General features: G+C 38.2%; 1 protein-coding gene across 1 annotated transcript; it reads left to right on the forward strand.

Moving 5' to 3' along the window:
- Positions 1–4,159: 4,159 nt before the first annotated feature.
- Positions 4,160–6,727, forward strand: LOC124127806 (galactoside alpha-(1,2)-fucosyltransferase 1-like). Its single transcript, XM_046491178.1, has 2 exons — positions 4,160–4,235; positions 5,353–6,727. The coding sequence occupies exon 2, from the start codon at positions 5,491–5,493 to the stop codon at positions 6,532–6,534; it is 1,044 nt and encodes a 347-aa protein (XP_046347134.1). The 5' UTR covers positions 4,160–4,235; positions 5,353–5,490; the 3' UTR covers positions 6,535–6,727.
- The last annotated feature ends 8,226 nt before the right edge of the window (positions 6,728–14,953 follow it).

Consider the following 14,953-nt stretch of genomic DNA (forward strand, 5'->3'; position numbering starts at 1 on the left):
ATTTTCTTCAATGACATGTATACATAAGTTTGACAGCACGAGACATGTTCAGAGTTTCTTGCAGTTGAATGTATCATATATGAGGCCCGTGCTCCGCTCTTCAATCTAGGAAATAGTGTTGGAAACAAGTAGAACAGTCGGTGTTTTCAGGTAGGTATCCTGTCATCTTCCCGCGGCAAGGGAAATAACTGACTGTAATGTCCAGTTTTCACCATTGCCGGAATTTCCGCTAGGCTGGAATTTCCTGACTCGATCGTAGCGCCAACATTGGCTAATTATGAGTTATGGCCCTTCTATGGCCCTCCTACTGACCTCCTCCATTATCACATGCATTTGCTTCGCCAGTTGCAGTGCAGACGATCGATATCTGTTCGATAATCAACATCTTTATTGTGAAAACATAGGTTTTACCTCGCGAAGTGCATCAAATCACTTGGGCACCTTTATTAAAAACATGAAAAGATTTGGAAAAAAACCTCTTGATGCCCAGTTGACGGAACACATGCGCCGTTTATTAACCGGATGTTGATATCGTTACGCGATTTTGATTGGACTTTGCATAGACTCGTTAGTCCCACCAAAATATAATTCCATAATTTCAGCCTATTTCGGTAAAGGTGGAAGCTGGACTTTTGTGGACAGTTAAGCCCCTTGCCTCCTTTCCGCAAGTTGATAAGTCGCTCGCATCTCCCACGTCTCATCTTATAAAGGTATAACCAGACTTCTAGGAGCTGTTAACTTGCGAAGTAACTCGAATGAAGGTGTTTGTCCCGGGAGTGAGTTGGTAACCCTAACTTCTGGCTGTCGCATACCTCAAAACAATCTAGTCACATTAGCTCTTGACATTTTACGGGAGCTTCAATTTAGAAATGATGCGCATCAGAGGTGAGGTGAGGTGAGGTGAGGTGAGTTGAAATGGGGTTTAACGTCGCGTTCAAGATTATTGAACTTATATAGCGACGTGTGCGCGCGCGTGCGTGCGTGCGTGCGTGCGTGCGTGCGTGCGTGCACTAGTCCGGACTAATGCCGAATTTATAAATAGTGCTAGCCTACTGCACGTTCCTCGGAGTTTTCCATTTTCCAAAGATCACAGATCCCCTGCTTATTTTGTTGTCACATCATTTGCTCAGTTGACTCATGTTTTTTGTGGATACACCTCTATGACATCATGTGATGGGCACAACTACACATTTCTCTATTACGCAATTTCTAAACAGTGTCACACCAGATCCCAGGGGTGGAGAAATCCGTGTCATATATATACAGCCTCTGTGGTTGTTACAAACCCTAGTAAGTACATAAAAACAATGACCATAAGTATTCAACTTTGCAATATATGTGCATAGTCACTTGATTATTATACTAGCGTAAATATATGCAAATTATGAGGCTGAGGATAAGTATTTTTCAAGCGTTTGTCACATGAAATCACTCATGTGTAGGATTAATACCAACGGTCTTTGTCTTTGTTTGAATCTTTCCCGAACACGTCTTGAAACCGTTTTCTTTTGTGCATGCAGATAAAGATACAAAACAATTAGTTTTTGCTACTGCTGTTGTTGTTGTGTTGCTGTTGTTGTAGTGGTTGATGTTGTTGCATTGCATCTATCATACGGCGGATGCAAATATTTTCAATGACCGAAATTATACTTTTTCATTTTTGAAACATGATTCTGTGAGACATTTACATAAGTAAATCAGTAGCCGTTGTGGGAAGTAAAGTGAGGCATCTAGAGTTAGTGAGTGAGATTGTTGCCACGCCGCTTTAAACAGTATATCCGTTATCACTTGGGTAGCAAAGTTTACCAAGTTTACGAATATGGTGCTGACAAACCTAGACAATCTGAGTGTATCTGGGATTCGAACCAACCGCCAGAGAATACGGCTCAGGGGCAATAAGTGTGTGCGTTTGGTGAGGGGGGGGGGGGGGGGGGGGGGGGGGGAGGGGTAATCGATTACAGCTGTACACTGTCATGATACCTTGTTTATAGGAACTGTTTGAATAGCCCAACAGTCGACCTGCGTTGTTTGTTTGACCTCGCGCCACCGCTTCGGAAATTCGCGCGAACGTTAGGCAAAGGCATTTAGCTATTTGTTTCAGATATTGGGATTTACAATATACAGTTAGTTTCGATAACATAGTTTATTTCTAAAACGGAAACGTTTGATGTTTTTCTTGACAGAGATACCATATTTTTCTAATTGGAGTAAGCAGATCTGTTTTGTCCAGCTCGGCAGATATATTTAAGCAAAGTAGGTATTTCGATCAGTAGTTTCAAATAATTCAATCACTTTAAAAATCAAAAGCAATACAATGCTCGTTTAGGATTCCGCTTCAGAACAGGGCCCCGTTGCACAAAGCTACCTTAGCGCTAAGGTTATCGTAGCTCCAATACTTAACATGTCGTTACCTAAGATCGCTTTATGCAAAGAGGCCAAGATCCATAGTATTCTGCCCTTGTCTTTTCGTTAAGGTGCAATGGCAGAACAGGTTCATGGTCTTAGGGTTGAGTGAATAGTGTTTTAAACTGTTGTGTTTAACAATATTGCAGATGTATCGCAGCGTGGTTGACTCAAACATTGTAGACAGACAGACAGATTGTTAATTTGAGTCTCACCTCACAGAAATAATTACATAAATACATATAAAAGGACATAAAAGTGAGCTACCCGTTAAGGGTTACGAGAGACTTAAAATGTATCACAGTATGTACAGCATAAATATATTGATGTAAAAGGGGTATGAAAATATACTACCCGTAACTAGCCATATAAAATATTTTTTCTTCGTTGGAGAATTAAAAAGCAGGTTTTGGCTGTAAAATATACATAATATTTAAAAAGTACAATAAGTTTATCCGTATTGCATAACTCTAGAAAGTATCGATATGGGAAAGGTACCAACGTGAATCAATTAAGCTCTGCTTCATTGTTGTGTTTGCAAACCATGTACCATCAACTTAACACGAGACGCCCTGCTACAAGATAACAGACGTTGTGTAAAAATGCGAGGAAAGATGTCAAGTTTCGTATGTGGAGTCCTTTCTTCAAGCAAAATCTGCCTCTTATATTTTGGTTAGACTGAAATCACTGGAATTTTAAATTAATTTTATTCACTAGACCCCTTGCATTAATTTCATGCTTTATAAATGTTTCGACAATTGCTGGGATAATAGTTTGACTGGTGCACACCAAGCACGAGCGTCAATGCGAAAGGATCGATAGACAGAGAATGCCGTCCTTTTCTCTCTGAATAAACAAATTTGTACTTCAGGCCACAGCAAATTGATTATTGGTTGTTCCGAACAGCGTGTTTGCTTGGTGAATTCTGGATAAGGAACACGATGGTGTAGTTGTAGCTACCGAATACCCTTTTAATGTTACAATTGTGTCCCTGTCATCTCATGTTTGGCAAAATCCAAAGAAGACGTCAAAATTAATCCTAATTGCTGTATCGGATCCATTTCCTAACACCACAGACCGAGTGGTTTGTTCATACAGATACAGAGAATTACCGTCATAGTAACGGTTTTATGCCATGAGAGCGACATTACACGTATTAACAATGCAGTCAATATGTTTGTTTGTTGTTTAACGCCGTACGTCCAGCTAATCCAGTCTGGACCAGACAATCCAGTGTGTGTGTGTGTCCAACCAAAACTAATTAATTATTACACATTTCCCATACACCATAAAACAACATGTTTAAACAGATATAATTTGCAAAGTCAAGCCTCATAAGGCTTGCGACACATAAATGAAAATGTATACATGTGTACACGCAAGATTATTAACTATATAGTAAGTACGATAAGTTACAGCAATAAATAAATTGCATCGATGGAAAGGAAGCTTGCTCATACAATCAATCACTATTTTGACAAGCCAAATATCGATTATTTACAAGCTCCGGGGAATATTTCTGACTGCGGTGTAAACAACAAATACATGCTTTGTCGAGAGCGCATTGCTCGAACACAACCGAACAACGCAAAGCTTCGTATTCAGGAAACACACCAGTATTTACTCAACCTTGAATATCTCTGAGATCAGAATTTGTGGGCAGGGGCATAAAGTCCCCTGACAAGGCAGGGGGTCCGCTTTTATTGTTTGAAATGATTTTACTCAAAGTTGAAAACGTTTTGTCGTGGGTTGAAAAGCGAAGGGATCGTTCTTCAACACGAAACTTTGAAGGATACGTACCGCATTTGGAATGGCCGTTTCAGTTGTGTCGGGTAAATGTGGCATGTGTATGTGTAGTTGGTGGAACATGTCTATTGTACATTTGGTTTTATACATGCATGGTGTATATTTAGTTCATATATAGGGATGTGTGATTGTTGGTGTATCAGTTATCAAGTTGGTTTAAAACAGTGGTAGTATGTGATGTGATTTTATTGTATCGATATCTTGTGTGGATTAGTTTACAACACGTGCACGTTCTCCGTCTATTGATTGGGCAGGATATATGCTTTTACTGCATGGACATTTTGTGTAGATTATTTACAACACGTGCACGTTCTCCGTCTATTGATTGGGCAGGGTATATGCTTTTACTGCATGGACATTTTTTGTAGATTATTTACAACACGTGAACGTTCTCCGTCTATTGATTGGACAGGATATATGCTTTTACTCATGGACATTTTGTGTAGTTTATTCACAACACGTGCACGTTCCCAGCTTGTTGATTGGACAGGATATATGTATTTACTGCATGGACATTTTGTGTAGATTATTTACAACACGTGAACGTTCTCCGTCTATTGATTGGGCAGGATATATGCTTTTACTGCATGGACATTTTGTGTAGTTTATTCACAACACGTACACGTTCCCAGCTTGTTGATTGGACAGGATATATGTTTTTACTGCATGGACATTATGTGTAGATTATCTAACAACACGTGGACGTTCTCCGTCTATTGATTGGACAGGATATATGCTTTTACTGCATGGACAGTTTGTGTACATTATCTAAACACGTGCAAGTTCGCCGCCTATTGACTGGGCAGGATATATGCTTTTATTGTATGGACATTTTGTGTAGATTATTTACAACACGTGCACGTTCTCCGTCTATTGACTGGGCAGGATATATGCTTTTACTGTATGGACATTTTGTGTAGATTATTTACAACACGAGCACGTTCTCCGTCTATTGATTGGACAGGATATATGCTTTTACTGCATGGACATTTTGTGTAGATTATTCACAACACGTGCACGTTCCCAGCTTGTTGATTGGCCATGATATATGCTTTTACTGCATGGATAGTTTGTGTACATTATCTAACAACACGTGCACGTTCTCCGTTACTTTGGACAAATCTCCATACGTTTACTTTTCAGATTCCAATCCGCAGTGCCTTGTCAGCTCTGGGACAATGGACGAACCTGTTATATATTCGGAGTAAATTGGAAATATTCCCTACAATGACAGGAACGTATGGAGTTATGTAATTGACAATCCTATTACAGTTTTAAACAATGAAGCGCTTAAATACCAATATCAGGAGATGTTGGGCAGGAGTTGCAACTGTAATTGTAGTGCTTGTTACATCATCCTTTATGTATTACACGTCACATGGTTATTTGACTGGGTTATCACATGTTGCAACTAAGTATGACATCTATAAGAAGGCCTCGATCATCAATGCACATGCTGCACCTGCGACATCTCTATCTATGGCTGATGAACAAGTGTTTTCCAAATGGCGACTGAAGAGTCCCCTGGAAGATCTTGTTACAATCCCCGAAAGGGGGCGATTTGGTAACGCTATGTTTCAGTATGCATCGCTGCTTGGGATTGCCTTCCGCAACGGTAAGCGACCAGTCATATCCAGCACAACGTCCCTCATTAAACTGTTTAATATCTCCTTCACTGACGACGTTGACACACAAAGGTGGACATCCGTCCGAGAGAAACGATACGCCAGCTACGACGACCAGTTGGAAGACCTTCCAAAGGGAAACGTGAAAATACTCAGTTTTTTGCAGTCATGGAAATATTTCGAGCCAATCAAATCTCAGATTCAAAGGGAATTTAAACCAAAAGGCACATATGCTAGAATTGCTGCGAACTCGTTCAAACAATACACTTCTCCATTTCCCAATCGAACTGTCATAGCTTTACATGTCCGAAGGACAGACATAAACCAAGAATGGTATCGAAAGCGAGGCTATACAACGGCTCCTCTGTCCTACATAAGGAAGGCTGTTGCTCACATGAAACTAAAGTTCATCAATCCTCTGTTTCTTATTGCTACAGATGACGTTGACTGGTGTTATAAGCACCTAACTGCCCCAGACATTGTGATAATGCACAACATGAATGAGTACGTAGACTTTGCTGCTATGACGATGTGTGATCACATGATTATGACGGTGGGAACCTTTGGTTGGTGGGCAGCCTGGCTCATTGATGGCTATACTGTGTATTACAATGGCTACCCGTTAACTGGTACGGCCATAAGCATAGGGTTTGAGAAAGGTGATTTTTACATGCCTAAATGGGTTCCTATGGGTAATTAATAATCGTTAACTTCGTTAAAACTATTTGTTGAATAAAGACGAGATAATATGGGCATTGTTTTCAAATATAGTGGGAATTATATATAACAATCCTTTCGATTATTTTTGTTGTCTAAGCGATCTTTGCCGGAAGTGGTGTAAAAAACCATCCTCAATCTAATTTTGGTTTTCTGAATTTTCTAAATAAATAAACTGTTACGCCTCATGTTAACCCCGTTTTAATTTTTTAAAGCACACACACATATATATATATTCATACATACATCCCCACACCCAAACTCACACTGTCGTTCCGACAAATCGTGAACAAGCTTGCCAAAGACCATTGGTACAAGGATATAGCTATTTTACGTGCGCATCAAAAGTGTGTTATTTTTCCATTCTATAAAAACTACAACTGTCGCAACAGTTACTACGATTGATACAACCATTATCTTCTCCCTAAATTATGTTATTTATACTGTCACTCTAATACCTCACATCTTATATCAGTATATAGCTGCATAAACCAATACTACCATACACACACATACTGTAGTCTCAAATGTAAAGTGTACTATCAACATAAAGACTATTACCGATGTAATGAATACCCTCAGTGTAATGAATACAGTAAATGTTACAAATACTATCAGTGTAGCGGATCCTTTCAGTGTAAAAAATACTATCAGTGTAACGGATACTATCAGTGTAACAAATACCATCAGTGCAGCGGATCCTTTCAGTGCAACAAATACTATCAGTGTAGCGGATACTATCAGTGTACCGGATACTATCAGTGTAACAAATACTATCAGTGTAGCGAATACTATCAGTGTAGCGGATACTATCAGTGTAACAAATACTATCAGCGTAGTGAATACTTTCAGTGTAACACATACTATCAGTGTAGCGAATACTTTCAGTGTAACACATACTATCAGTGTAACAAACACTATCAGTGTAACAAATACTATCAGTGTAGCGAATACTATCAGTGTAACAAATACTATCAGTGTAACAAACACTATCAGTGTAACAAATACTATCAGTGTAGCGAATACTATCAGTGTAACACATACTATCAGTGTAGCGAATACTATCAGTGTAACAAATACTATCAGTGTAGCGAATACTATCAGTGTAACAAATACTATCAGTGTAACAAACACTATCAGTGTAACAAATACTATCAGTGTAGCGAATACTATCAGTGTAACACATACTATCAGTGTAGCGAATACTATCAGTGTAACAAATACTATCAGTGTAGCGAATACTATCAGTGTAACACATACTATCAGTGAAGCGAATACTATCAGTGTAACAAATACTATCAGTGTAGCGAATACTTTCAGTGTAACACATACTATCAGTGTAGCGGATACTATCAGTGTAACAAATACTATCAGTGAAACAAGTACTATCAGTGTAGCGGATCCTTTCAGTGAAACAAATACTATCAGTGTAGCGGATACTATCAGTGTAACAAATACTATCAGTGTAGCGGATCCTTTCAGTGCAACAAATACTATCAGTGTAGCGGATACTATCAGTGTAACAAATACTATCAGTGTAGCGGATACTATCAGTGTAACAAATACTATCAGTGTAGCGGATCATTTCAGTGTAACACATACTATCAGTGTAGCGGATACTATCAGTGTAACAAATACTATCAGTGTAGCGGATACTATCAGTGTAACAAATACTATCAGTGTAGCGAATACTATCAGTGTAGCGAATACTATCAGTGTAACAAATACTATCAGTGTAGCGGATCCTTTCAGTGCAACAAATACTATCAGTGTAGCGGATACTATCAGTGTAACAAATACTATCAGTGTAGCGAATACTATAAGTGTAGCGGATACTATCAGTGTAACAAATACTATCAGCGTAGTGGATACTTTCAGTGTAACACATACTATCAGTGTAGCGAATACTTTCAGTGTAACACATACTATCAGTGTAGCGGATACTATCAGTGTAACAAATACTATCAGTGTAGCGAATACTATCAGTGTAACAAATACTATCAGTGTAGCGAATACTATCAGTGTAACAAATACTATCAGTGTAACAAACACTATCAGTGTAACAAATACTATCAGTGTAGCGAATACTATCAGTGTAACACATACTATCAGTGTAGCGAATACTATCAGTGTAACAAATACTATCAGTGTAGCGAATACTTTCAGTGTAACACATACTATCAGTGTAGCGGATACTATCAGTGAAGCGAATACTATCAGTGTAACAAATACTATCAGTGTAGCGAATACTTTCAGTGTAACACATACTATCAGTGTAGCGGATACTATCAGTGTAACAAATACTATCAGTGAAACAAGTACTATCAGTTTAGTGGATCCTTTCAGTGCAACAAATACTATCAGTGTAGCGGATCCTTTCAGTGCAACAAATACTATCAGTGTAGCGGATACTATCAGTGTAACAAATACTATCAGTGTAGCGGATCCTTTCAGTGCAACAAATACTATCAGTGTAGCGGATACTATCAGTGTAACAAATACTATCAGTGTAGCGAATACTATCAGTGTAGCGGATACTATCAGTGTAACAAATACTATCAGTGTAGCGGATACTATCAGTGTAACAAATACTATCAGTGTAGCGGATCATTTCAGTGTAACACATACTATCAGTGTAGCGGATACTATCAGTGTAACAAATGCTATCAGTGTAGCGGATACTATCAGTGTAACAAATACTATCAGTGTAGCGAATACTATCAGTGTAGCGAATACTATCAGTGTAACAAATACTATCAGTGTAGCGAATACTATCAGTGTAGCGGATCCTTTCAGTGCAACAAATACTATCAGTGTAGCGGATACTATCAGTGTAACAAATACTATCAGTGTAGCGAATACTATCAGTGTAGCGGATACTATCAGTGTAACAAATACTATCAGTGTAACAAATACTATCAGTGCAACAAATACTATCAGTGTAGCGAATACTATCAGTGTAGCGGATCCTTTCAGTGCAACAAATACTATCAGTGTAGCGGATCCTTTCAGTGCAACAAATACTATCAGTGTAGCGGAAACTATCAGTGTAACAAATACTATCAGTGTAGCGAATACTATCAGTGTAGCGAATACTATCAGTGTAACAAATACTATCAGTGTAACAAACACTATCAGTGTAACAAATACTATCAGTGTAGCGAATACTATCAGTGTAACACATACTATCAGTGTAGCGAATACTATCAGTGTAACAAATACTATCAGTGTAGCGAATACTTTCAGTGTAACACATACTATCAGTGTAGCGGATACTATCAGTGAAGCGAATACTATCAGTGTAACAAATACTATCAGTGTAGCGAATACTTTCAGTGTAACACATACTATCAGTGTAGCGGATTCTATCAGTGTAACAAATACTATCAGTGAAACAAGTACTATCAGTGTAGTGGATCCTTTCAGTGCAACAAATACTATCAGTGTAGCGGATCCTTTCAGTGCAACAAATACTATCAGTGTAGCGGATACTATCAGTGTAACAAATACTATCAGTGTAGCGGATCCTTTCAGTGCAACAAATACTATCAGTGTAGCGGATACTATCAGTGTAACAAATACTATCAGTGTATCGAATACTATCAGTGTAGCGGATACTATCAGTGTAACAAATACTATCAGTGTAGCGGATACTATCAGTGTAACAAATACTATCAGTGTAGCGGATCATTTCAGTGTAACACATACTATCAGTGTAGCGGATACTATCAGTGTAACAAATGCTATCAGTGTAGCGGATACTATCAGTGTAACAAATACTATCAGTGTAGCGAATACTATCAGTGTAGCGAATACTATCAGTGTAACAAATACTATCAGTGTAGCGAATACTATCAGTGTAGCGGATCCTTTCAGTGCAACAAATACTATCAGTGTAGCGGATACTATCAGTGTAACAAATACTATCAGTGTAGCGGACACTATCAGTGCAACAAATACTATCAGTGTAGCGGATACTATCAGTGTAACAAATACTATCAGTGTAGCGAATACTATCAGTGTAGCGGATACTATCAGTGTAACAAATACTATCAGTGTAACAAATACTATCAGTGCAACAAATACTATCAGTGTAGCGAATACTATCAGTGTAGCGGATCCTTTCAGTGCAACAAATACTATCAGTGTAGCGGATCCTTTCAGTGCAACAAATACTATCAGTGTAGCGGAAACTATCAGTGTAACAAATACTATCAGTGTAGCGAATACTATCAGTGTAGCGAATACTATCAGTGTAACAAATACTATCAGTGTAGCGAATACTATCAGTGTAGCGGATCCTTTCAGTGCAACAAATACAATTAGTGTAGCGGATACTATCAGTGTAACAAATACTATCAGTGTAGCGGACACTATCAGTGTAACAAATACTATCAGTGTAGCGAATACTATCAGTGTAGCTGATCCTTTCAGTGCAACAAATACTATCAGTGTAGCGAATACTATCAGTGTAGCGGATCCTTTCAGTGCAACAAATACTATCAGTGTAACAAACACTATAAGTGTAGCGGAGACTATCAGTGTAGCGGATACTTTCAGTGTAACAAATACTATCAGTGTGGTGGATACTATCAGTGTAACAAATACTATCAGTGTAGCAAATACTATCAATGTAGCGGATACTTTCAGTGTAACAAATACTATCAGCGTAGTGGATACTATCAGTGTAGCAAATACTATCAGTGTAGCGGATACTTTCAGTGTAACAAATACTATCAGTGTAGCGGATACTATCAGTGTAACAAATACTATCAGTGTAGCGGATCCTTTCAGTGCAACAAATACTATCAGTGTAGCGGATACTATCAGTGTAACAAATACTATCAGTGTAGCGAATACTATCAGTGTAGCGGATACTATCAGTGTAACAAATACTATCAGTGTAGCGGATACTATCAGTGTAACAAATACTATCAGTGTAGCGGATCATTTCAGTGTAACACATACTATCAGTGTAGCGGATACTATCAGTGTAACAAATGCTATCAGTGTAGCGGATACTATCAGTGTAACAAATACTATCAGTGTAGCGAATACTATCAGTGTAGCGAATACTATCAGTGTAACAAATACTATCAGTGTAGCGAATACTATCAGTGTAGCGGATCCTTTCAGTGCAACAAATACTATCAGTGTAGCGGATACTATCAGTGTAACAAATACTATCAGTGTAGCGGACACTATCAGTGCAACAAATACTATCAGTGTAGCGGATACTATCAGTGTAACAAATACTATCAGTGTAGCGAATACTATCAGTGTAGCGGATACTATCAGTGTAACAAATACTATCAGTGTAACAAATACTATCAGTGCAACAAATACTATCAGTGTAGCGAATACTATCAGTGTAGCGGATCCTTTCAGTGCAACAAATACTATCAGTGTAGCGGATCCTTTCAGTGCAACAAATACTATCAGTGTAGCGGAAACTATCAGTGTAACAAATACTATCAGTGTAGCGAATACTATCAGTGTAGCGAATACTATCAGTGTAACAAATACTATCAGTGTAGCGAATACTATCAGTGTAGCGGATCCTTTCAGTGCAACAAATACAATCAGTGTAGCGGATACTATCAGTGTAACAAATACTATCAGTGTAGCGGACACTATCAGTGTAACAAATACTATCAGTGTAGCGAATACTATCAGTGTAACAAACACTATCAGTGTAGCGGACACTATCAGTGTAACAAATACTATCAGTGTAGGGGATACTTTCAGTGTAACAAATACTATCAGTGTAGCGGATACTATCAGTGTAACAAATACTATCAGTGTAGCGGACACTATCAGTGTAACACATACTATCAGTGTAGCGAATACTATCAGTGTAACAAACACTATCAGTGTAGCGGACACTATCAGTGTAACAAATACTATCAGTGTAGCGAATACTATCAGTGTAGCGAATACTATCAGTGTAACAAACACTATCAGTGTAGCGGATACTATCAGTGTAACAAATGCTATCAGTATAACAAATACTATCAGTGAAACGGATACTTTCAGTGCAACAAATACTATCAGTGTAGCGGATACTATCAGTGTAACAAATACTATCAGTGTAGCGGACACTATCAATGTAACAAATACTATCAGTGTAGCGAATACTATCAGTGTAACAAACACTATCAGTGCAACAAATACTATCAGTGTAGCGGATCCTTTCAGTGCAACAAATACTATCAGTGTAGCGGATCCTTTCAGTGCAACAAATACTATCAGTGTAGCGGATACTATCAGTGTAACAAATACTATCAGTGTAGCGAATACTATCAGTGTAGCGAATACTATCAGTGTAACAAATACTATCAGTGTAGCGAATACTATCAGTGTAGCGGATCCTTTCAGTGCAACAAATACAATCAGTGTAGCGGATACTATCAGTGTAACAAATACTATCAGTGTAGCGGACACTATCAGTGTAACAAATACTATCAGTGTAGCGAATACTATCAGTGTAACAAACACTATCAGTGTAGCGGACACTATCAGTGTAACAAATACTATCAGTGTAGCGGACACTATCAGTGTAACACATACTATCAGTGTAGCGAATACTATCAGTGTAACAAACACTATCAGTGTAGCAGACACTATCAGTGTAACAAATACTATCAGTGTAGCGAATACTATCAGTGTAGCGAATACTATCAGTGTAACAAACACTATCAGTGTAGCGGATACTATCAGTGTAACAAATGCTATCAGTATAACAAATACTATCAGTGAAACGGATACTTTCAGTGCAACAAATACTATCAGTGTAGCGGATACTATCAGTGTAACAAATACTATCAGTGTAGCGGACACTATCAATGTAACAAATACTATCAGTGTAGCGAATACTATCAGTGTAACAAACACTATCAGTGCAACAAATACTATCAGTGTAGCGGATCCTTTCAGTGCAACAAATACTATCAGTGTAGCGGATCCTTTCAGTGCAACAAATACTATCAGTGTAGCGGATACTATCAGTGTAACAAATACTATCAGTGTAGCGAATACTATCAGTGTAGCGAATACTATCAGTGTAACAAATACTATCAGTGTAGCGAATACTATCAGTGTAGCGGATCCTTTCAGTGCAACAAATACAATCAGTGTAGCGGATACTATCAGTGTAACAAATACTATCAGTGTAGCGGACACTATCAGTGTAAGAAATACTATCAGTGTAGCGAATACTATCAGTGTAACAAACACTATCAGTGTAGCGGACACTATCAGTGTAACAAATACTATCAGTGTAGGGGATACTTTCAGTGTAACAAATACTATCAGTGTAGCGGATACTATCAGTGTAACAAATACTATCAGTGTAGCGGACACTATCAGTGTAACAAATACTATCAGTGTAGCGAATACTATCAGTGTAACAAACACTATCAGTGTAGCGGACACTATCAGTGTAACAAATACTATCAGTGTAGCGAATACTATCAGTGTAGCGAATACTATCAGTGTAACAAACACTATCATTGTAGCGGATACTATCAGTGTAACAAATGCTATCAGTATAACAAATACTATCAGTGAAACGGATACTTTCAGTGCAACAAATACTATCAGTGTAGCGGATACTATCAGTGTAACAAATACTATCAGTGTAGCGGACACTATCAATGTAACAAATACTATCAGTGTAGCGAATACTATCAGTGTAACAAACACTATCAGTGTAGCGGACACTATCAGTGTAGCGAATACTATCAGTGTAACAAATACTATCAGTGTAGCGAATACTATCAGTGTAACAAATACTATCAGTGTAGCGGATACTATCAGTGTAACAAATGCTATCAGTATAACAAATACTATCATTGAAACGGATACTTTCAGTGCAACAAATACTATCAGTGTAGCGGATACTATCAGTGTAACAAATACTATCATTGTAACAAATACTATCAGTGTAGCGAATACTATCAGTGTAGCTGATCCTTTCAGTGCAACAAATACTATCAGTGTAGCGAATACTATCAGTGTAGCGGATCCTTTCAGTGCAACAAATACTATCAGTGTAACAAACACTATAAGTGTAGCGGAGACTATCAGTGTAGCGGATACTTTCAGTGTAACAAATACTATCAGTGTGGCGGATACTATCAGTGTAACAAATACTATCAGTGTAGCAAATACTATCAATGTAGCGGATACTTTCAGTGTAACAAATACTATCAGCGTAGTGGATACTATCAGTGTAGCAAATACTATCAGTGTAGCGGATACTTTCAGTGTAACAAATACTATCAGTGTAGCGGATACCATCAGTGTAACAAATACTATCAGTGAAGCGGATACTATCCGTGTAACAAATACTATCAGTGAAGCGGATACTATCCGTGTAACAAATACTATCAGTGTAGCGG

This window comes from Haliotis rufescens, unplaced genomic scaffold, assembly GCF_023055435.1.
Source record: "Haliotis rufescens isolate VD_foot unplaced genomic scaffold, xgHalRufe1.0.p SCAF_6, whole genome shotgun sequence".
Taxonomy (NCBI): Eukaryota; Metazoa; Mollusca; class Gastropoda; order Lepetellida; family Haliotidae; genus Haliotis; species Haliotis rufescens.

Bases quoted from the DNA above. Each gene is read 5' to 3' on its own strand.
- LOC124127806 (XM_046491178.1), top strand. From the start codon at position 5,491: ATGAAGCGCTTAAATACCAATATCAGGAGATGTTGGGCAGGAGTTGCA.